General features: G+C 36.9%; 1 protein-coding gene across 14 annotated transcripts in view; it reads left to right on the top strand.

The window, feature by feature from the left end:
- trioa (trio Rho guanine nucleotide exchange factor a) overlaps positions 1 to 25607 on the top strand; it is a 573337-nt gene that overhangs the window by 527624 nt on the left and 20106 nt on the right. For 7 of the 14 annotated variants that reach the window (XM_088651380.1, XM_087294511.2, NM_001440815.1 and 4 more), the window contains 13 exon segments: positions 1461 to 1631; positions 9595 to 9690; positions 12293 to 12441; positions 12949 to 13015; positions 13106 to 13209; positions 15504 to 15573; positions 15655 to 15744; positions 16204 to 16296; positions 16396 to 16446; positions 17917 to 17994; positions 18090 to 18281; positions 21368 to 21548; positions 23256 to 23983. In XM_088651380.1, the coding sequence (XP_088507506.1) occupies positions 1461 to 1631; positions 9595 to 9690; positions 12293 to 12441; positions 12949 to 13015; positions 13106 to 13209; positions 15504 to 15573; positions 15655 to 15744; positions 16204 to 16296; positions 16396 to 16446; positions 17917 to 17994; positions 18090 to 18281; positions 21368 to 21548; positions 23256 to 23983 (2070 nt within the window). 14 annotated transcript variants of the gene reach the window in all.

The raw sequence follows: 25607 nt of genomic DNA, 5'->3' as shown, positions 1-25607 counted from the left end.
AAACTTGCGTTCTGTGAATGAACGCCGCCTCGTGGTTCCATCCCAAAGAGGGAAAAAATCACTTTCGCGAACGCTCACGCTCAATCTGCCCAGTTGGTGGAATGAACTCCCTAACTGCATCAGAACAGCAGAGTCACTCGCTATTTTCAAGAAACGACTAAAAACTCAACTATTTAGTCTCCACTTCACTTCCTAATCTGCAATTGCCTCTTTGAATATCACACTAATTGTACAAAAAAAAAAAAAAAAAAAAAAACTACTAACACTTCCCTTCTTAGACTTTACAGACCTGAAACTTGCCTTTAGTACTTATTCATTGTTGCTCTTAGTTGTGTAAATTGCTTCCTTGTCCTCATTTGTAAGTCGCTTTGGATAAAAGCGTCTGCTAAATGTAAATGTAAATTATATAGAGACTCGGTTTGATCAGATATTTGAATCAGTGAATCATTATATGGAGACTCGGTTTGACCAGATATTTGAATTAGTGAATCATTATGTAGACACTCGGTTTGGTCGGATATTTGAATCAGTGAATCATTATATAGAGACTCAGTTAGATTGGATATTTGAATCAGTGAATCATTATATAGAGACTCGGTTTGACCAGATATTTGAATCAGTGAATCATTATATAGAGACTCAGTTAGATTGGATATTTGAATCAGTGAATCATTATATGGAGACTGGGTTTGATAGGATATTTGAATCAGTGAATTATTATATAGAGATTCGGTTTGATCAGATATTTGAATCAGTGAATCATTATATAGAGACTCGGTTTGATCGGATATTTGAATCAGTGAATCATTATATAGAGACTCGGTTTGATTGGATATTTGAATCTGTGAATCATTATATAGAGACTCGGTTTGATCGGATATTTGAATCAGTGAATCATTATATAGGGACTTGGTTTGATCGGATATTTGAATCTGTGAATCATTATATAGAGACTCGGTTTGACCAGATATTTGAATAAGTGAATCATTATGTAGAGACTCAGTTTGACCAGATATTAGAATCAGTGAATCGTTAACTGGAAACTTGCTCTGGAAGATCACATGAATCATTGACTCTTTAATTAGATTTGCTCTGATCATATAACTTACATGTGAATCGTTGACTGAACACTCCGAATAGATCATTTGAATAAGTGAATTTCCACCTGGAGACTCACTCTGACCAGTTAATTTCAGTCAATAAATCATTAACTGGTGACTCACTCTGACCAAATATTCTGAATCGGTGAATTGTTACCTGTAGAGTCTAGACTCACTCTGACCAGGTCAATTAAATCATTGAATCATTAGCTGGAGATTCACTCGGACTGAATCGTTTGAATCAGTCAGTTGTTGACTTAAGAACAGAATAAACCGATTAAAGGCAAATAGGTACCAAAATAAATGCTTCAGAATAGAGTTAAAATATTTCATTAATGTCCATCATGATCTCCTCTACAGAGGGTGCGTAATGAGGGACTGAGCAGCGGCACGCTCTCCAAATCCTCCTCTTCAGGGATGCAAAGCTGTGGAGAGGAAGAGGGAGAGGAAGGAGCTGACGCTGTGCCTCTTCCTCCACCAATGGCCATCCAGCAGCACAGCCTCCTCCAGCCGGATGCGCAGGATGACAAGGTAAGCACATGAGTGAGCGGAGCAGAGGATGGAGGAGTGCGGCTGGTGCCACTGAGAGTCACTAGTTTGGACTATTTTGTTTTAGGTTTATTTTGTTTGTTTATTTTGTTCTCGTTGCCAACATCAATCCTGTTAGAGATCCTCAGAGCTGTGCAAAAGCTTCTGTGTGCCACCGCTTTAAGTAGTATCTCCTCCTGGGATGTGCAGGCTTTATCTACAGTTTGGATTCCAGATGCAATTCATTAAATGTGACTACACTGCAAAACAATAAATAAATAAAGCGTTTTTTGTCTTGTTTCTAGTTCAAATATCTAAAAATACCCAAAGCAAGAAGCTTTTGTCTAGATAAAAATCATAATTTACTAACATTTTACTGGTTTTAAACCTTCATGAGTTTCTTTCTTCTGTTAAACACTAAAGAAGATACTTTGAAGAGTGCCAAATACCTGTAATCATTGATTTCTTAGTATTGTTTTTTCCTGCTATCGAAGTCAATGGTCTGCTTTAGTGTTTAACAGAAGAGAAGAAACTCGAAGGTTTGCACCAATCTGATATTTTGAAGAATGCTGAAAACCTGTAACCATTGACTTCCATAATATTTGTTTTTCTATTCATATGGGCTGAATTTAAACTAATTAAATGTAGTAATATTCAACTTTGTTAGTTTTAATTCAGACAATACATATTGTTTGCTACCACTGAAAAACTAAAGAAAAAAATGTAAATCCAATTAATATTTCTTTTCCAGTGTATGGAAGTCAATGGTTACAGGTTTTTATTTTCTTCAAAATATCTGCTTTAGTGTTTAACAGAACAAAGGTTTGTAACAATATTAGTTTCTTTCTTCTGTTAAACACCAAAGAAGATATTTTGAAGAATGCTGAAAGCCTGTAACCATTGACTTCCATAATATTTGTTTTTCTTACTTCACCGAAAAGAAGATTGTTGCGAATCATTTGTTTGGGCTGAATTTAAACAAATGAAATGTAGTAATGTTCAATTTAAATTGTTTGTTTAAATTTAGCCCAAATAAATCGTTTGCAACCACTTACCTTAAAAAAAATTTAGTAAATCCGATGGAAAATAAATCATTCAGTGAATGGAAGTCAATGGTTACAGGTTTTAGCTTTCTTCAAAATATCTGCTTTAAACAGAAGATATGACAAAAACTCAAAAGTATGTAACAATATGATTATTAGCCATTGACTTCCATAGTAGGAAAATCAAATACTATGGAAATCAATGGTTACAGATTTTTAGCTTTCTTTAAAATATCTTCTTTAGTGTTCAACAAAAGACAAGAACAAAACTCATACAGGTTTGTAACCACCTGACTTTCTTTCATATATAACCACTTTCACATGTAACCCTATGACTTTCTTTCTTCTGTTAAACACTAAAGAAGATATTTTGAAGAATGCTGAAAACCTGTTACCATTGACTTCCATAATATTTGTTTTTCCTACTACACCAAAAAAAAAAGATTGTTGCGAATCATTCATATGGGCTGAATTTAAACAAATTAAATGTAGTAATGTTCAACTTAATTTGTTTGTTTAAATTCAGCCCAAATAAATCGTTTGCAACCACTTACCTTCAAAAAAACTTACTAAATCCAATGAAAAAAAATTATTCAGTGAATGGAAGTCTGGTCTGTGGTTACAGGTTTTTAGCTTTCTTCAAAATATCTGCTTTACTGTTTAACAGAAGATATGAAAGAAACTCAAAAGTTTGTAACAATATGATTATTAGCCATTGATTTCCATAGTAAATCAAATACTATGGAAATAAATGGTTACAGGTTTTTAGCTTTCATTACAATTTTTTTTAGTGTGCAACAAAAGACAAGAACAAAACCCATACAGGTTTGTAACCACCTGACTTTCTTTCTTCTGTTAAACACTAAAGAAGATATTTCGAAGAATGACGAAAACCTGTAACCATTGACTTCCGTAGTGTTTGTTTTTCCTACTGTGGAAGTCAATGGTTACAGGTTTTTAGCATTCTTCAAATTATCTTCTTTGATGTTTAACAGAAGAGAAGAAAGAAACTCAAACATGTTTGCAACCACTTAAGGGTGAGTAAATAGTGAGTACATTTACATTTTTAGGTGAACACTAGCCTAATTATTATTCCAGTCGTAACACTGGAAAACATCCGTACACACATTCATACACATATGGCCAATTAAGTTTATGCAGTTCACCTATAGCGCATGCCTTTGGACTGTGGGGGAAACCGGAGCACCCGAAGGAAACCCACAGCAACACAGGGAGAACATGCAAACTCCACACAGAAACTGACCCAGCCGGGACTCGAATCAGCAGCCTTCTTGCTGTGAGGTGACAGTGCTAACCACTGAGCCACCATGCCGCCATTATTAAATTTGATTTCAAGGATAATTTAAGGATTTTTAGATATTTGAACTACTGTAGAAACAAGACAAAAACTCTCAGGACAGGAAGCAGTGTATATTGCTGAAGAAATGTTGTTCTGGTCATATTAAACTCAAAATGGGAATCTTCTTTTGTCATCCTGGCCCCATCACACCTGGCATTAGCATGCATCTACAGTATGTATCACTTGATATCAAGTTGATCACTATTAATCAAATTTTGTTCAATTACTTAATTATTTACTGGATTAGACCATTTTTTAAATTGTTCAACAGTTAAATTCGGTTCAGTAGGTGATCATGCAGTTCTTACCATACCTTCAATAACAAAATGAATTGTGGCTAATTAGTTTTCCAAAAGAAAAACATTCCCTTAATAAAAGATGTTAAATTAAGAAATACTCCTAAAGGGATAGTTCACAAACAAATGAAAATAACCTTAGCATTTTAAACCTTTACAACTTTCTTTTCTTCTGTTGAATGCAAAAGAAGATATTTTAAAAATGCTGCTATTAAAAAAAACAAAAAAAGCGAAATAATACCATTTACAAGCATTCTTCGAAGTATCTTCTTTTGTGTTCATCAGAGAGTGTTTAGTACAAGTGTTGGCATGAATATAACTAATGCTTTTGATTAGGCCTGTCACAATAATCAATATATCGACTTACTGTATCACACAACACATGGACTTGACCTCACTCATTTTTGGTGGTGCAATACAATATATATCACCCATACATTAATAAACAATTCTAGCAACATTTTAGCTGATTGTGCAACTTCTCTATCTCTATTGGAGGTGTCAGTGTCAGTATGGCTAACAACACTATAGTATCTACTCTAAATGACTTTAGTATATTTTAATGTGTGTGTCTGACAAGTGGAAATAGATCTGCTAGCAGAAATTGCAGCTTCTCTTACATTTTTAATGTTTTATTAGGAAATGCGTTTCACATTCTGATTCCAATGCATAATTATTAATATAGTTAAAATGACTATAATTAAATGAAATATTCTTCAGAATAAAATATAATGTGTTCTGTGGAAGAGTGCACTTGCATTGTGATGATATTATCTTGTAGTGGTGTAACGGATTGCAAATCATACGGTTCGGATCACATAGTGGTTTTTTTAGTCATGAATCGGACCATTTTTTCATGTCAGCCAAAAAGGGGAGAAGACAAATGTAATTTGCTTTCTATTTATTACAGAAACAGTACTTCAAGACACTTTTGGCTTTACCAAACAGAACTTAGAAGCTTAAAGTTAAATATAAAATGAAGAAATAATCAGCTGAATAAAAATAAATAGTAAAATTTTCAGTACTGTGAAATATTCACTGTTACTACTACTGTTGCTGATAACGCTAAATGTAGAAATCTAACTATATAATTTGTACATCCCATATTTATTTTTAGTCTCATTTTTAATAAACGATTCAGTTATTCACTCGTAAAACATCATGTTTCATTGCAGAATGATCATTTTTAAAAAATTATTCAGTGGCATATTTTTGATGGCTGATTGTCGCCACCTATTGGATAAATAATGTAATTGCTGCCTACAACTTTTATTTTTGAGCGTCGTTAAATGCATATGACGGAAATTTTAATCTTTACCATAAACATCAGTGGTTTTATTTAAACTATAAACAGTTATCCCAGTACTTCTGTGTTAATTGACTGCTTTTAACTTTATAACCAACTCAAAAGACTAAAGACTGAACTTCTTAGGATTAAAAAGCATATGCAAATCACCATCATTTATAATTTATGTTGCGTGGGTGTTGAGATCCCGATCTTTAAAATAAAAATAAATAGTAAAATATTCAGTACTGTGAAATATTCACTGTTGCTGATATCGCTAAATGTTGAAATGTAACATTATAATTTGTACATCCCATATTTATTTTTATTCTCATTTTCAATAAACGATTCAGTTATTCACTCCCAGTACTTCTGTGTTAATTGACTGCTTTTAACTTCATAACCAACTCAAAAGACTAAAGACTGAACCTCTTAGGGTTAAAAAGCATATGCAAATCACCATCTTTATAATTTATGTTGCGTGGGTGTTGAGATCCCGATCTTTTCATGATTAATCGTGCAGCTTACACAGAATTCATTAAAGCAGGATATCCAAGTAGTGACAGAAAACACCTTTAATAACCTAAGAAACCCACCACATCCAGAATAACCCACCACAACCTCTTCCATTATCATTATATTTTACAGGAAAGCCTCAATGCTTTCATACATGTGATTTGAATGACGTGAGAGGCGATCTCACTGCGATTGTTGCGAATTTAGGAATAATCTACAAGTAAAAAAAGAATGTATTGATCTGCGGGTCACGTGTTCTGAACCCTGGGTTGTGATCTGTACGAATCAATCCGTTACACCCCTATTATCTTGTCATTCTGGCATTATATAATGATCATACAACAAAAAATTGATATTATGACAGGCCTATCGAAGAAAGAAACTCAAATAGTTGAGTAAATGATGGCAGAGATTTCTTTTTGGGTTGAACTATCCCTTTAATATGTCATCTTAAACTGTAGAAAGCGGGATGCTTGAAATATTGTGTTGGAAAAGGGTAAACACACACGTTCTGAACACACCACACATGTTAATGCCAGCCTAGAGAGGCTTGTGTGACGCTTCAGCCTAATCTCTTGTAGGATGAAATGCTGGAGTTGTAGTTGGTCTCATCGCTGCTCAAGAACAGCTTGTGACACTAATTTCTTTTTCTCTTTTGTTTTGTTTGGGCTGTATTGTTTGCCATAGCATTACGTTGATTTGTGTCCTGTCTTTGTTTTATCTCAGTTCCCATATCTCTCCATCTGAGTCCTCCCTATCTGGCCTCCCTCCTTCCATGTCATTTCACATTGCTTTCTTTTTCCCATAACCCCCCCGGCTTAAGAAAAGACCCGAGACCCCTTCCTTTTATTTGCTGTCTTTTTATTTTATATTATTTCCTAGAAAGCGAGATTTACCTTATAGATTTACTCCTATAGAAGCGGATTCCTCATTTTGTTTTGATTGCGTCACTTTCATCTAGACGAGACTTCCTCTTTTCTGTTGTTTAAATCTGTCTGATTTAAACTTAGAACCACAAAATGCCCTTACTCATCCTTTTTCATATTTCAGTTTTTTTTTTTACTTTGTTGTTTAATATATATTTATGATTGAGTCCCACCTTTAAGTGACTGTCCTCCTAATGTTCTGGTTTTTGATTGGACCGGGTTCCTCAAACACGTTCAAAAGCAGCTTCAGAGTATCACAGGGCACATGCAGTGTGCAGATGCGTCCGAACGGCCATGTGATTCGCTAGAAAGAAAGTCATGTGCCTTAAAAAACGACTCTGAATCTCAGAGCCCACCGTCACTCTTTCCTCTCTAACCAACCAACCAACCCTCCAGACTCCGCCCATTCACCCCTCCCCCCTCCCCTCTGTGCTACCCCTCATTATCACTCTGCTGTCTGATTGGCCTGTAAAAGCTAAGCAGACCTGAGGCCACACCCAGACACAAATTGGAAAGTCTGGAAGGCACAGCAAGGGTGAGACTTTCTGCTGGATTTCTATTTGATGAATGTTTTTCATTGACAGTCATTTTTTCGATAACCCTCCGCCAGTCTCAGGTGTCCAGCATCAGGCTATTGTCAACCTCAAGATGATCAGTTTTTAATAATCTGTTTCTGAACAATTTGAGAGAGTCATTTCAAAAGAGTCACTTGCTTCATTTCTGAATGATTAAGGCTTTTTAAACTAGTCATTTAAATAAGTGATTAAATGAACCGGTCAATATGAATTTTTACTGTCTACTGCTGATTTTATGATGTTAGCTATGTTGTTACACCAATAGGAAGTAACAAGTACCTGATGTTAAACAAAAAAAGCATTGTTCAGTCATTTATTCGAGAGATTCATCTAAAACACTGGTTCCAAATTTTGATATGAACCAAAGATTTTTTTAAAGAATCTGTTTCTGAATCATATGAGTGAGTTATTTCAAGTGAGTCGCTTGCTTCATTTCTTAACGATTCAGCTGTTTTGAGCTAGTCGTTTAAAGAAGTCATTTAGTGAATAGTTTAATGTGAATTTTCATCGCTTACTGCTGATTTTGATAATGTTAGCCATGTTGTTACACCAGTATGAAGTACCTGATGTTAAAAATTGGTATTTGTCATTTATTGAAAAGAATCATCAAAAATGCTGGTTCCTCCAATTCCAAGAAAGATTTGACATAAACCAAACAATTTTTAAAAATAATCTGTTTCTGAATCATTTGAGTGAGTGGTATGAAGACAGTCGCTTGCTTCATTTCAAAATGATTCAGTCATTTTGAACCAGTCCTTTAAATGAGTGATTCAATGAATCACGATCAGAATTTTCACTACCCACTGCTGATTTTATGATGTCAGATATACAGTAGGACGCAACAAGTACCTAATGTTAAAGAACTGTTCTTAAGTTATTTATTCAAGATTCATTTTAAAAGCTGATTCGTCCAATAATGATTCAGTAATTTATATATATATATATATATATATATATATATATATATATATATATATATATATATATATATATATATATTATATATATATATATATATATATATATATATATATATATATATATATATATATATATAATTAATATGGTCAGTTTTTAACATTTTTTTTTTTAAATAATCTGTTTCTGAATCATTTAAATGAGGGATTTAAAGAGTCATTTGCTTAATTTCTGAATGATTCAGTTGTTTTTAACTCGTTGTTTATATGAGTGAATCTTTCAATATAAATTTTCACCATCTACTGCTGATTTTGGTAATGTTAGCTTTGTTGTTACACCAGTAGGAAGTAACAAGTACCTGATGTTAAAAAAAAAGTGTCATTTAATCAATTATTCAAGAGTTTCATCCTAAACGCTAACAACTATTTAGTAATTTTTTTGGAAAAACTGCCTTTGGCTTACATTGACGTTTTGTCATTCCTCAAGATGATCAGTTTTTAATATAGTTTTTTTTTAAATAATCTGTATCTGAATTATTTGAGCCAGTGATTTAAAGAGAGTCGCTTGCTGCTTTTCTGAATGATTCAGCTGTTTTAAACTAGTCGTTTAAATGAGTGATTCAGTGAATCATTCAACACGACTTTTTGGGGGAACTGGCTTTGGCTTATATCAAAATGTTGTCGCTCCTTAAGATGATCAGATTTTAGCATAGTTTTTTTTAATAATCCGTTTCTGAAAACTGGCTTGTATTAACATTTCTTTATTGCTATCAACAATTGTTGTGAGTGCGCATGTTTTACGTTCACAGTGGTTTGATGCTCGACACTATTTTACCGTCAATTACAGATGCAATCAACACAATGCAGTGAAGCTGTTTTAACTGCTGTAGTAAACTAAAACCTTGCATTAATGTCCTTGAGGGCAACAAGACAAACTAAAAGCTAAATCCATGAATCCTGATTAGATTTAGCTGCACATGGTTCATATTTGCTCTGTCATTGAGTCTGGCTTTGGTTTTTCCCTCTTTCACCGTCTTTCTCTCTGCAGACGTCTTCACGTCTTTCCGTCAGACCCTCCAGTTCTGAGACCCCCAGCGCCGCAGAGCTCGTCAGTGCCATTGAGGAGCTGGTCAAAAGCAAGATGGTCAGTTAGATACAGAACAAAATAATAATAATAATAATATAGTGAAGTTTTGTTATTATTGGGTTTTATTATAAAACATGAATATCATTATTCACCACATACAAATTATTTATCGTTTAATGTTCGTTAAAGAGACATCAAAAAAGTGTCAAATCTATCCACTGGTCATTTTGACTGAAATATAAATTAAATGACGCAGGAAATAACACATACTTCTCCGAAAGGACAATAAGAGGAAAAAATTTATTTCTCAGCTTTTATTTACAAGTAAACAAAAACTTTAAGTCAGAATTTGCAAGGGGTATGAATAATTTTGCACTTGACTGTATAAAAATACACCCACATACACGTAAAACAAAGAAAAGTAGGAAAAGGACATCTGATTTGATCTACAGTTTCTCTTATCATCTTATATTTTGCTCCCAGGAGGTCGTCAAGACACGCGCTATGGCTTCCTTACCGTAAAACACCCTAAAATTAGATTGCCGTAAGCTTGTCAATGGCAGGAAGTGTTTTCTCCTAATTAACAAAGTATCTTGTCAATGGCAAGGAAAAAGTTAACTTGTGTTGTAAAAAATTATTTTGACGTTTGCTCTGCGCAAAGCTTTACAAAGAGTCGTAAAGCATTACTTTGCTACAGCAATCCTTTTGTTAAATGATGTTTTTTAGAGGTTAAACTCAAATCAAATACTACCAAACTTCCCAAAGTACTCAAAAGTATAAAAAAAATAGAGTTTATTTTCCTCTAAACATAGGGGGCATTTTTGTATGGTTATCAATGGAAACTGAATGTAAATATTGCCAAAAGTATAAAAAATACAGTTTATTTTCCTCTAAACATAGGGGGCATTTTTGTATGGTTATCAATGGAAACTGAATGTGGTCATGTTTGGTACTGCGGCCACACAAAATCTTACTGAAAGCTCCTATTTTGAGGGTTGTTGCTAGATCAGATACATTTGCAGCCTGAAGTTAATGAGAATTATTTCTATTATGTATTAATTTTCCCATTTTTGTGTTTTAATAACGTCTAACCCCACCCCAACCCTGTACCCAACAGTCACAGTAATGTAAAAACAGTACCGAGTACTGAGTATTATTTATCTATCAAATTACCCAATAAATTGTATTTTTAACACCTACTACCACCTCAACCCTAAAACCAACCATCACAGTACTGTAAAAATATTAATTATTGTGATTCAGTGTCATAAAAAATGCTGCTATATTAATGTGCATATCGCACTTCCGGCCGGCCGCATATCCGATCTAGACTTTACCTTATTTGAGATATCAACTTCAAATTTGGAATATAATTTGTTCAGATAATTAACTTAGTTTTTTTTTTTTTTTTGTCAATTTTAGGCTAAAATGTGTTTTGTAAGATACATATTTTATGTAATATATTAAAATTTACATTTAATTTTCATTAAGACAAATAGCTTATGTTTTATTGAGTTTTTATCAGTTGAACGTGATTTCCAGGTCTGTACGAAAAGTGATGTTAAAAAGTTAAGGGGTTAAACAGTATACACATACATGCTAACGCACTAAGTTTGGGACAATAATAGTATATTGAAGTGACTTGCTTGTTGAAGTGTATAAAATGACTGTGACGTTTACCTTGCTTTATAAAAGGTCATAAAGCAATACTTTGCTACAGCGATCTTCTTGTGAAATGTTTAGATGCTTTTTAGAGGCTAAATTCAAATCAAATATCACCATACTACTCTAGAAATGTATGTCTACTTAATAAATATTGTTAAAAATATGAAAAAAATATTCATCCAGTTCATATTTTTCAAAACATAGGGGGCGTTTTTGTATGGTTTACAATGGAAACTGAATGTCATCTAGTGGTCATGTTTGGTACTGCAGCCGCACAAAATCTTACTGAAAGCTCCTTTTTTTGAGTTATCAACTTCAAATTTGGAATATAATTGGTTCAGATATTTAGTTTAGTTTTTTTTGTAAATTTTAGGCAAAAATGTGTTGTAAAATATGTATATATGTAATATAATTCAAATATATATTTAATCTCATAACATAGGGGGCGTTTTTATATGGTTATCAATGGAAAAACTGAATGTCATTCGGTGGTCATGTCTGGTACTGCGGCCACACAAAATCTACCTTTTTTTTAGATACCAACTTCAAATTTGTAATATAATCTGTTTAGATATTAAGCTCAGATTTTCTGTCAGTTTTAGGTTAAACAAGTCATTCAACTCGATAAGCTCCTAAGGAACCAAAATCTCAACACCAGTTTCAAATATATGGCAACCTTTTCTGGATTTCCTCAAATCTGATTAGTGCTATGCCAATCATTTATTGGAACAATTATTATAATTTTTTTTTTTATTATTGGAACAATTGATAATATGCTGATAATTACAGTTGGACGTTATGATTGCTTTGATTGGTAAATACCCCCACTTGTTTGTTATTTATTCATTTTAATTGATTTATTTTTATTTTCTGATTTATTGCAAGGGTTGCTATGTTTAGTCCAGTGGATTTCCTTTGTCCTGTTTTTGTATTTAAAAAAAAAAGCTTGTTTGTTGAAGTGCTCTATAAAGTGACTGCGGTTTGCTGTGCGCAGGCTCTGGAAGACAGACCCAGCTCTCTGTCAGTGGAGCAGGGCGACAGCAGCAGCCCTTCATTCAACCCATCTGATAACTCTCTCCTGTCCTCCTCCTCTCCAATCGATGAGATAGAGGAACGCAAGACCGGTTTCTTCAAGAAGCGCCAGTACGCAATCATACTCGCCTTCAATCTGTTGTTGTCCTTGTTTATTTTGTGCAATGGCTAAATGTAAATGCAGGATCAGCCCAACTATATATAAAAGACACTTTTCAAATTTGACTTTTGAGATTGGGTTTGACCAGATAGTTTATACCAGAAGCTGAATCACTCACTCTAGATTGACACACTTGTATTTATTAAAGAATTCTTCACCAACATCATAATAAAACACGTTTTATTAAGATTTTGATACTCCGAGCACTTTGGATGTGTTAAAAAAAAAGTATTTAAGTTCTAATGTTTTTAATGTCGAATGTTTTTAATGTAATTTGTATTTATTTGTTTGTTTTATATCAAATATTTATTGGAATATGAAGTTGTTATTGAAGTTATAATTATGTAATATGTGTTTCTTTGTTGATTTTGCCATGAAATAGCCATAGGTTACTGATGTGTCAATAAATAAACAAGAAAGCTTAAATTCTTTACCTCTGTTTATTCTTCTTGCTTTAGTTACGTCCTGCTGGAGCTGATCGAGACGGAGAGAGACTATGTGCGAGATCTCAGTTTGGTCGTGGAGGTGAGTCAAACCGTTTATCAGATGTGATCATATGATTTGTTTTGAAGCGTCTCAATACTTATATGTGCCTCTCCGTTGTGTGTTGGACAGGGCTACATGGCCAGGATGAGGGAGGACGGGGTTCCAGATGATATGAAAGGAAAAGACAAGATCGTTTTTGGAAACATTCAGCAGATATATGACTGGCACAAAGAGTATGTATCTAGTTTGGGATGTATTACTACACATGACACGACAAGATTCTAAAAACAAGCGATTTGTCTGTCCACACCAAACGCAATGCGACACGGCAGAAACTTTTAAATACTATAGCCAAGCAGAAGCACCGAATAGTGTACTGCACTTCCAACTAAATAGTAAGGTTTATAATCAGTACATATTAAACCTATTTCACATTATTAGAAGTACAGTTCTGACTTTCCTTTTCATATCGTCTGCCACTTATTTTGTTTTTGAGATCTGAGGTGAACTATTGGCTGCAGCTTTCTGTTTGGCAACAAATGTCAAGTAAAATGATATTTAGGGCCTACTCACACTATGCCATCCGTAGCGTGCCCAGGCCCGTTTCCCGGATTGTTTGAGAAGTGTGAGTGCGCTGAATCGGGCTCAAGCACGGTTCACTTGGCCGGCTCTGGCCCAGTTGGTAGAGGTGTGACTGAGCGCGGTTCACTTGGGCTTTACGCGGTACGCTTGTGTGTGAGTGCAAAATGCGCCAAAGCCTGAAACTGAAAGCGAGACGTGACTTTTAAGGGACTGTTTCATATGGATTTATTAATCAGTCTTACTGTTCAGTGAACGCAAACTGCCGTAGTTTATTAAAGACGCAAACTCCTCACAGCATGACAGCTGCGCGGCTTGAGCAAACCTCCTCATTCCTGCAGCACGAGAGCTTTATGATTGTTTATGAGCGCCAAAAGTGGCGGATCTGTTCGGCGAAATATCGGACTGCGTGTCACCGCATCCCTAAGGACTGTTTGGTGAAATATTTGACTGCATGTCACTGCATATCAAATCGACTGAAACTATATAACTAGAGAAATCTCCACTGTGCTGCTGAGTGAGAGAGCGCTTCTCAGTGAACAGCGCAGCAGCGATGACGTAAGCGTGCCTAGGCCCATTTGTGGTGTGAGCGCGGGCCGTCGGGGGAGACGGGAGGGGGGGGCAAGCGTGCTTTGGCCCGGTTCGAGGCAACTGTACCTAGTGTGAGTACGGCCTTAGACTCACATTTTTAACATTTAACACAGAGTAAAGCACATAATCAGTACCTGAGGTAGCATTGTCATAGTAGTTTATGCTGTTGTTTAGTCATTTTGCAGAAAATAGAAACTAATTCTAGTATAGAAACTTCACACAACGTTGTTGTTATAACAAAAAACTCCTTTTATCACGGACAAGATACGTTTTAGCGCATGTCATTACATTGCGTGCACTAAGGACACGGTGTTACACTTTTAGTTTTCATTGGAGTGCTCCTGTATTTTTAATTCTGACCTTTTGTGTTGTGTCTGATGTAGCTTTTTGGGAATGTAAAAGGTCTGAGAGGTTTCAAAAATCAAAGAGCATGAAACAGTGGGTTATTGCCTTCTAAAAGAAAGAACCAAATTTATGTTTACAATTTTGTCTTCATTGGTTGCAGTCTGCTTTAACCGTCAAACACTGTAGTTGTGTTTGAGGCATTTGGTTACTGTTGACATTATTTTTCTGGTGTTGCACTTTCAGTGGATTAGGACTCAAATTAATATGATAAAATCAACACTGTTATTACTGCGCTTGAAAGGGTTAAAGTGCTGAAATTCAAGTATGCTCATGAAGTTTTTTTGGTCAGTGGGTCAGCCAATCAGAACACACTGGGACATTTCTGACCAATCAATTTAATTTAATTAATCTTTATAGCGCTTTTACAATGTAGATTGTAGAAGTTCTAGAAAATTAATACTGTTTCAATCCAGTTTTCAGAGTTGAATTTCAGTTCTGTTCAGTTCCGTGTAGTTTAGTTTTAACTGGTTAAAGTCCAAACACTGAAGAGCGAATCTATCGATGCACAGCTCTACAAGTACCAAACCAAGCAAGCCAATGACAAAGAACAAAGCTTCACTAATTGACGAAAGTAAACCATTTCTACTCTGGCCAAACTTGCTGTACAGAGCTGCAGTCTATAGGCGCTGAAGAACATTGGACATCCATCGCGGAGAAGATCAGTCAGAGCAGACTCTTGGCTTGGAGAGACCAAATGCATAAACCAAACATTTCAGACACTGATACAGTAATATACTGCAGCATCAGTACATTTCTCTGAGTAAACAAGTGTTTTTGGATGAATGTAAACCTGTTGTAGGAGATTCCAATACAAAATAGTATGGCATAATAGGGCCACTTTAAATGAATAAAGCTGATTTTCAATCTAATAATTGCAGCAGTTGACTCATTACTGTTCATTACACCAGTTTTTACAAGAAACTAAACTAATTGAATCCCTTTTTTTTTTCAGTTTCTTCCTGGCAGAGCTTGAGAAGTGCCTTGAGGACCCTGACCGGCTGGGCCCTCTCTTCCTCAAACATGTACGCCCTTCATTTATTTATCAGATGTGTTCTTAAACGATTTAATATTGTATGTATTCCTGAACCCTTTTTGTCTTTCAGGAGCGGAGACTGCACATGTACATTGTTTACTGCCAGAACAAACCTAAATCTGAACACATCGTCTCAGAGTACATCGACACATATTTTGAGGTGGGTTACTGAAGACTTAAGTCAAAAAATGTCAAAAGATTGCTCATGAATATTGCTCTTGATTTTTGGGGGTGGGGGGGGGGGATAAAATATTTAGTTTGGGAAAAGCAAGTGTGGCAAGTCTGGGAAAAAGCTAAGAATATAATTAATTACTGATTAGAAGTATAGAACAACTAACAAAACCAGCTGTGATACTTTTTATGACACACAAATCTTCTCATCAGGATAGAAGCAATGTCAAAATCAACTTATGTCAGAAAATGTTCAAATTTTAATGTAACAATCCATATTTAAACACATACAGTACACATGTCTGTCATAGACACAATATTCAAGAATGGTTCGAAGCCTTTACTCTAACAGAGGGAGTTTTGTCTGATTAGGCATATTATAATGCATGAGGGGGACAACTGTGACCTTCATTGGTGATTGTAAAGTTTTTTTGACCATCTTCTACAGGATCTGAAGCAGCGTTTGGGTCACAGGCTTCAGATCACTGATCTGCTTATTAAACCTGTACAGAGAATCATGAAGTACCAGCTGCTGCTGAAGGTTTGTCCGTCCAGCACACTGCATCTGCCTGCTTTACACCTGTTTTGAGAGATTTCTTGGTGTGTAATCATGATTATGATGTTGTCCATTTGTTTCCAGGATTTCCTCAAATTTTCCAAAAAAATCGGAACAGATTCGATTGAATTAGAGGTGTGTTCTTTTATATCCATACACATATTGGTCACACTTTACAATGATGTTTTATTAGTTAATGTGTTTATTAGCATGAACTATTAATGAACAATACTTGTACAGCATTTATTAATCATAGTTCAACATTTGCTGATGCATTATTAAACTCTAAAATCATGCTTGTTGGCGTTAGTTAATGCACTTTGAGTTAAGTTTGGGTTAAAATACAGTACATTCAGGAGGTTTTTATCACAGAATAAAACCCAACAGGCTTATTGGCAGCCTGACACGAAATTTAAGACTAAAGGGCTTTATACTGAGGGGAGAAAAAAAACATTGGGGATCTACTTTGTCCCGCTTATTACATAGGTACTTGCCACAAAATATATATAAAAAAAAAAGCATTGTTCTAAGCCACAGGTGTCAAATCCAGTTCCTGAAGGGGCACAACTCTGCACAGTTTAGCTTCACACACCTAATTAAACACCTGAGTCCGTCAGGCTTGTTTGAAACCTACAGGTAAGTGTGTTGAAGCAGGGTTGGAGCTAAACTACAGAGCTGTGGCTCTCCAGGAACTGGATTTGACACCTGTGTTTTAAGCCATAATAGTTTATTAATTCTTTAATTAAACACAAAATCAACAGAAATAAAACCTATGCATTATTCAGACGCTAGATGGCGCCAAACAGTCAAAAAAAAAGGCTGACAGAAACAAAACTAAAAACTGAATAAAGCATATACTAACCTACTTATTACTCATTGACATGATGCCGCAAAACAGTCAAAATCAGTCAATAACAGTGTGAAAGACACTGATACATATTAATGTGGATGTAAGTGTATGGATTTAAACTTGCGGGCGATTTACACGGGGTGCCAGTTTTAATGCCTGACAGGGGGCGTGTCTCAGTTGGGGCTGACACGATCGTCATAGCAGCGTCAGCCAATGAAATTAGTCTTCAGTCGGCTACTGTCTGAGCTGGTGTATTTGAATAAAGCAATATGATTGGCTGGCGTGTCCACTGTCGCTTGAAAAGTTAAGAAATTCCCAATTTCTGCAGCGAGCAACGCCACTGAAGCTGCGCCGACGGATCCACAATGCAGTTCGGAAACGCCTCAAATCACCCATTCAAAATGAATGGGAAGCGCTGACGCCCCATGTGAATGGTGTGTTATTCACTGATGGTCAAGGAGATTCTCAGTTCTTGAATGAGCCTGTGTTATTTAGCGGTTGTTATCTCTGAATAACAATCCTTGAAATGTCACAACTGACCAATCAGAATAGAGTATTCCAGACTGCCGCGTAATAACAACTTTATTTCCATTAGCTGCCATTAACAAATATGTATAAATACATTAATAAATATAATGTTCATTGTTTATTCATGTAAGGAAATGCATTAACTAACATTAACTATTACAGGCTTTTATAGCCTTTATAGCCTTTTATTCTCTTCTATTTGTGCTGATGATGTTCTTGTGTTGTAGAAAGCGGTTGAGGTCATGTGCATTGTACCAAAAAGATGCAACGACATGATGAATGTTGGTCGACTCCAGGGGTTTGATGTAAGACTGTGGTATTTTTCATACCAGTAGATCATTATCAGAAATAATGACAGTATATTATATTCGAGTTCATGATTAAATCTGGTCTCTCACAGGGAAAGATTGTTGCTCAGGGGCGTCTCCTACTCCAGGACACCTTCATGGTGGCCGAACCAGACGGAGGCCTGCTGAACAGGATGAAGGAGAGGAGAGTCTTCCTCTTTGAGCAGATCGTCATCTTCAGTGAACCTCTAGATAAAAAGAGGGGCTTCTCCATGCCTGGCTATTTGTACAAATACAGCATCAAGGTACAGGCGTCATTCTCTTTCTTTGATTTTATCATGCACAGGGTACCTGCGGGGTCTTAAAAAGTCTTACATTTCAAAAAAAAAAAAATACACCTTAAAAATATTGACTTGTAGGTCTAAAAAGGGGACCTCTTATGCCCCTTTTACCTCTTGTAAAACAAGATGTTCCTAGAGTGTGTATATGAAGTTTCAGCTCAAAATACTACTCAAATAATGGTTTATAACTCTTTGAAACTGCCCCTTTTAGGCTTTGATCCAAATTGTGCCGTTTTGATGACTGTCACTTTAAATTCAAATGAGATTGTGCTCCACGCCCTCTTTTCAATAGAGGGTGGAGCTTTGACTCATTTAGAGCTGTTTAGGCTAATGAGGGAAAGATTGTCACTGATGGGCGGGGCTTTCCCCCTCTGATGACACGTACAAAGCGAGAATGTCAATCAAAGTGTTTCTGCAGACTGTTTTATCAAGTGTGATTATAAAAAATGGAATGAATTAATTTTTACAATAAAGGCTGGCAATATTCACACACAGCTGTGTTTAAACCCCATAAAATTGTTTATGCATAATAGGTCCCCTTTAAATCCTTTTAAACAGGTCTTAATTGTCCTTGTAAACACCAACAATCCATCTAAATAGAGAACAAAACTCTTATTTACCAATATGTTTAATTATCTTCCTTACAGTAACATTCGTTTAGCAGTTCTCCGTGTATTTAAAGACCATATATGACGAGGACACCTGGGCACTATTGAGCGCTTTGTTTATTATTAAGCTTGTCACACGAAAAGTTAAATATGTATGCAACTAGGGTTTGCTAGTTTTGACACATTAATTAAAATTTGTAGCTAAGAAATAAGTAGGCTAGACTTTTTGATGGGTCGAGTAAAAATCCTTAGCGTTTAGTAGGGATGCGGCGATTATTCCATTTCACTATTAACCATGCTTGAATTCGTCACGGTTAGTTTATCGTAAAGGCATCTCAACACTGTTTCTGCACAGAACAAAACTGCTGCAACTAACAAAGTTATGCCAACTGTGCGCTAGTTCAAAATTCAAAGCTTGTACACCGAGGCTAATATGCACGCACAATGGATTAACTATGGCTGAGGCTATTAACTAAGGACTGTTCACATGTTGCGTCTTTTGCATGCGCAAGTTTGTTATTTCGCACACGGCATTGATACGTCATCAAGATGGCGCCGAGCATGGGCGCCGTGTTGAGCTCCCTAAGCTTTTTACTCATCAGAGCACACGTGCTGCTGATGATGTGACAATAAAAGTGATTTATTGACGTGCTCGCGGTTTCCAGGTGCACCTAGCTAAAAGAACGGCGTTATCGCACCTCGAGTCACATGTCAAGAACTGACCAATCAGCTTCTTACTTTGTATTTAATATACACATTTCTACTCTAAAGAGAAGAAAATACAAAAGGAAAATACCAAACAATTTTGTAATAAAGTTGATCAAAAGGCTTTCAGACAAATGTTCAGCAGCCTTTGACTAGATTTATTCTCTTTAAAAGGGAAATTCTTAGCTAAAATGATCTTAGATTTATATTAGACTAATACATTTTTTTTATTTACTCTTATTTTTATTTATTTATTATTAGTTCTGTCATTTATGTTAGTGTTAAAATACTTCTTATGTTTAAATGGCAAGAAAAATCACGTATTTTTAAATCCAAAGAGAAATGGACTATTGTTTGTTTTTTATTATTATTTAGTGCTGTATTATTGGTTACTGAGCAGAAATAAATCGCACTTAAAAATATAAGGAGTTTTCATGATTCCATGAATATTCCTCAGACTATAATCGGACAACCCAAATCTATAACCATTGCATCCCTGGCATTAAGCTTAATATAAGTCTGTAATTTTGTTCATAATGGTCTTAAAGTCTTATGCTGCGTTCACACCAGATGCAGAAGAACATCAAGCGCGATAGATTTACATATTAAGTCAATGCAAGGACGCAAATAGACATCCTGCGACATGATATGCACAAATGACGCGGCGCGAATTGAGCCTTTTGCACGTTTGACACTTTTAATGCGCGAATCGCTCGAGTTCGAAAATCTGAACTTCAGCGGACACTCATGCTGCGTTAACCAATCAGGAGCTTGCTCATGTAGGGGCGTGATTATAACATAGATCTTGTTGTTAGTGTAAATCCTAAAAGGGGGAAAATCCTCCTGCCTACACCGAAAACAGTTAATCAAACTAAACTCAGCTCAGTCAGAAGCACCGCTGAAAGCTTCTATCATTCAGGTTAAGTTTCTGGAGGAGTTTATGAACTCTATCTAGTGCACTCAGACACTGCTCCAAACGAATCAACACTGTTTTTCAGCCTTTATTAAAGCACATAAACAGTTATTTTCAATAAAATTCATGTTAGCCATTTAGCAACGAAGCTACAGTCACCGGGCAGACAGAAGCCCTGCCCATGACGCGAATCCGCATCTGTTCTGAAGCGGATTTGTCGCGCGAATGAAGCAGATTTCACGCGGTAATCAATCGAGTAAACTTAAAATGTTCACGTGTCTATTTACGTGCGAATAGCATGATTTATCCGCGCGTTCTGCGTCTGGTGCGGACCCAGCATCCGGGTGTACTTACACTATGTACAGTTGCCTTGAACAGGTCCGAAGCACACGTGTCCCTCTCATATCTCCCCTGACAGCCCACACTCGCATTGCAATCGCACCTGAGCATGCTTAAGTTATCAGTGTTACGCTGTTCAGTAAGAAGCGCGCTCGATCAGCACAGTGGAGTTTTTTTTATTTATATCACTTTAGTGGTTTGGGATGCAGTTACACACAGTCAAATATATCACCGAACAGATCAGCCACTTTTGATGCTCATAAGTAATCATAAAGTCCTCGTGCAAGTGAACCGCGCCTGAGCCCGATTCAGAGCACTCACACTTCTCAAACCATCCAGGAAACGGGCCTGGGCACGGTTCAGATACCATAGTGTGAGTGCACCCTTAAATTTGACTTGGTGAAACCTGCAGAAGCCCTGTATACAGAGCATTTAACTGAAAACAAAAGACTGAATGAAGTGACTCAGTGCTTGTGTTTGTGTAGGTGAACTGTCTGGGACTTGAGGACAGTGTGGACGGAGACCCCTGTAAATTTGCACTGACCTCCAGAACGTCCAATAGCAGCAAAGAGGCCTTCATTCTGCACTCGAGCCATCCTGGAGTACGACAAGTCTGGATGCTGCAGATCAGCCAAATCCTGGAGAGCCAACGCAATTTCCTCAATGGTAAAGCAAACATCTCAACTCGCTAGTATTGAAGCCTTTTGGGTCATCTCAGAGTTATCAACAAGATCAAATATGAAAAAGATTAAGCCATCCTCTCAATCTGTTGAGGGATTCATTCTTAGAAGAAAAAGTCTAATGTAGGTTTTTCTTATCATTAGGGCGGTGTATGGATTCAATATGGATTTGCAAGCTCTCATTTCAATCGGATTAAATTCTTGATTCAGTTCAGAGCTGATTTAGATTGAATACAAATGACTCTAATATTTGTAACGAACTGTGAACATCGAGGAAAGTTATTAAACTGTTTTACATTTTCTTGGGATCCTAAACTATAACATAAGTCTTGCATGTCCTCAGAATGTGTCTGTGAAGTTTTATCTCATGGATCATTTATAACAAGTTTTAACCCATTAACTTCCACTCTAATTAAAACACATTTGTGACCAATTTCTTTGGTTAAATTGTTCCTGACATGACTCCATTATAACCCTACTGTTAATGTACCAAATGTCAACAAGGCACTTACAGTGTACACAAAGGGTTCAATTGTACTTTTTGATTGGATCACAATACATGCTGTATCCAAAAAACGAGGGTGCTGCCTTTACAGCTTTCATCTCAGATACTCAGGCAAAATATCCGTGTGTTTTAAGCTGTTAGCATACATTGGACTGCCCATGCTACACTCAGGGCGTACTCGCGCTATGTACAGTTGCCTTGAACCGAGCCAAAGCACGCTTGTCCCCCCTCTCGTCCAGCCCAATGGCCCGCACTCACATTACATTCGGACCTGGGCACGCTTACGTCATCGATGTTGCGCTGTTTAGTAAGTACTCTGTGCTCAGCACAGTTTACATTTCTTTAGTTATATCAGTTTAGTCGTTTAATATGCGGTGACACGCAGTCGAATATTTCACTGAACAGATCAGCCACTTTTGACGCTCATAAACAATCATAAAGCCCTCATGCTGCAGGAATTAGGAGGTTTGCTGAAGGTGCAGCTGTCGTGCAGTGAGGGGTTTGCCTCTTTAATAATCTATGACAGTGTGCGTTCATTGAACAGTACGAATGATTAATAAATCTATATGAAACAGTCCCGTTATATACATAATATACATACACAGTGCACACACATATTCAGTTGAAAACAGAATAATTAGTCCTCATGAACTATTAGGCCCCTGTTTATGTCTGCTTAACGGAGAGAAGATTTTTGTCAACACATTTCTAAACATAATAGTGTTAATAACTCATTTCTAATAGCTGATTTTTTTATCTTTGACATGATGACAGCACATAATATTTGACTAGATATTTTTTTAAAATACTAGTATTTAGCTAATAGTGACATTTAAAGGCTTTACTAGCCTAATTAGGCATTTATAATGGTGGTTTGTTCTGTAGACAATTGAAAAAATGAATGCTTAAGGGGGCTGATAATATTAACCTGAAAATGATTTTGAAAAAAAAATTTAAACTGCTTTAATTCTAGCCGAAATAAAACAAAAAAGACTTTCTCCAGAAGAACAAATACTGTGAAAAATACCTTGCTCTGTTAAACATCATTTGGGAAATGCTGAAAAGTTCACAGGAGGACTAATCATTTTGATTGTAAATTATATCAAAACAAACTTTTATTATGTATGCGATTACTTTTGCCCAGCACTAAATAATAGATCATCTCACCACGTGCGTTTCCTCCTGTAGCACTTACATCTCCTATAGACTACCAGAGGAACCACGTGGAGGGTCCTGGTGTGTCAGGCAGCGGTGTACAGACTGGAGGCAGCGGGGGGCAGATGATGGCCCCTGGAGGAGGAGTAGGGGTCCCGGCTGGGCCGGGTTCCCGTTCTCGTCCGTCCCGTATCCCCCAGCCCTCGCGTTTGCCTCAACCGCTCCGTCATCACTCTCCTGCCCTGGGGCCTGGAGCCCACGAGCATGACGGCCCCGACAAACTATCAGGTATGTCCCCAAGACCTCTCTCCAGGGGTCCCTCACCCTCATGCACCACAGAGCCCGAGCCAAAGGTGAAGCGTCCTGCGAGACCTCACCCCAAACAGACGGACTCCCAACAGACAGAAAGCCCAGCCAAAGAGATCCCACGAGCCACTGTGGCCCCGCTGGCTCTTGTCAAACCCAGACCTGGAACGGTTTCACCAATGGCCTCTCCGTTAGCCACACCGGCTTTCAAAGACTCCATTCCACCCTGTAGTCCAGGCCCGAAGACTGGCAGCAGCTCGTTTTGGAGCTCCGTGCCCGCGTCCCCCGCCAGCAGGCCTGCTTCCTTCACCTTCCCCGGGGACGCCTGCGACACGCTGAGCCGACCAAATCACAACCAGAGTCAGCGGCACTCCACGCACAGTAAAGACGCAGACCGTATGAGCACCTGCTCCTCTACCAGTGAGCAGTCTATCCAGTCCACTCAGAGCAATGGGGTAAGAGACCCACCCTCCCGGCCCACCGCAGCGCTTCAGCTCTGACTCTCTAACACCCCTGGACTCTGTCTGATTTCTGCTTCTCTAACCTGGTTTTTACTCTGTGGACTTCCAGCAGACCCTTTATGCTCAGAAATCTAACAGTTCTGCTTCTGGCCACAAACTAACTGTGTGTAAAACAAGAACCAGGATTTCCCTGCTCTTCATCTCAACTTGCTTTCTTTCTAAGGGTTTTATAATACTGTATGCTTTTCTTCTGAGAATCAGGTTTAGCTCAGCCAACACTACATAACTGACGATCACCAGTAATGTTGATGCCCCTTTTCTTTTTCTTTTTCTTCTTCTTCTTTTTTTTTTGAAAGGTCCTGCTAATGCTTGACCATATGTGGCAGTGCAAAGTGACCAGCATTACATTTTACATTAGAGATGCATTGAAATGAAAAATCTGGTCCAAAACCAAAAACTCTAAACTGAAAATGATTTGTAAAATTAATTTATTTATTGATTTATGAAATTACGTACAGTCATGCCTATTCATACCCCTAGCAAATTCTGACTTAAAGTTTTTATTCAAGTGCAAATAAAAGTTGAGAAATATATATTTTGTTCCACAATGTAAGTTCCAGCCAGTTAGTCCAACGATGGTATTTACTGGTGGACGAAGATTCACTGCATGTTCGGGCTTTCCAGTGCACAATGTTCATTTTTTTTTTGGAATATTAATATATTAATATATTTAATATATTAATATATTTATCCTCGTTTTATCTGACTCCAATTATAAAACATTGATTAGATTATTTTGTTTCTTTTAATATTACTTTAGATTATGATGAAATATTATAGTCTTAGTCTTGGTGATCTTCCAAAATGCTAACAGCTTAGCATAAATCTCTGAATCGCAAGCTGCGTCCCAAATGGCACACTGTACACTATGCACTCATGCACTATGTACTTATGCACTTACACACTCAACAGGATAGTACATGTATGTAGTGTTGTCCCAAATGACACACTGATGGTTTTTTTACTAAGCGGAAATTCAAACCGTTTCCCTGATGACGTTTGACTGTTGCCAAATAAGTGAAATAAACAACCGAATTATCAAATAATACCTGCCGTGAGTGTTGCCGCATTCACCATTGGGAGGCGCTATAATCACTCTCGTAGGAGAATTTTGCTTTCACTCTCCAAAATAAATAAAGTTATTCAACATGTGCGTCCGATAGCTCCGCCCCTTCCGCTACGTGAGCAAACCTGCGGTCGTTGAGTGCGTGAAGTGTCCATCATTCCTCACTTCATTTTACCAGCTGAATGAGTGCATCATCCGGGTAATTAAAGTGCACTTATTATTTTAAGAGTTTTCAGTGTGAACACACTACTTACACTATTTATACTACAAAATGGCGTAGAATAGTGCATAAGTATGCGATTTGGGACGCAGCTGCAGTCTCTCCCTTGCCGTCTAAAGCCACGCCTCCTGAAACACGAGCACCACAAAAAACCCTCTCGTGTGTTAAAAGCGACTAGTGCTTGTCCGGCGGCGTGCAAGCCAAACTGACATGCTATTTTAGAGCAAATATTTAGAGTTCATGGTAAACAATATAGGGAGAGACTAGGCGGA

This window comes from Danio rerio, chromosome 19, assembly GCF_052040795.2.
Source record: "Danio rerio strain M-AB ecotype USA chromosome 19, GRCz13ab, whole genome shotgun sequence".
NCBI classification, from domain to species: domain Eukaryota; kingdom Metazoa; phylum Chordata; class Actinopteri; order Cypriniformes; family Danionidae; genus Danio; species Danio rerio.
Note: the sequence above shows the minus strand (reverse complement) of the source record. Positions and strands in the feature narration are given on the sequence as shown.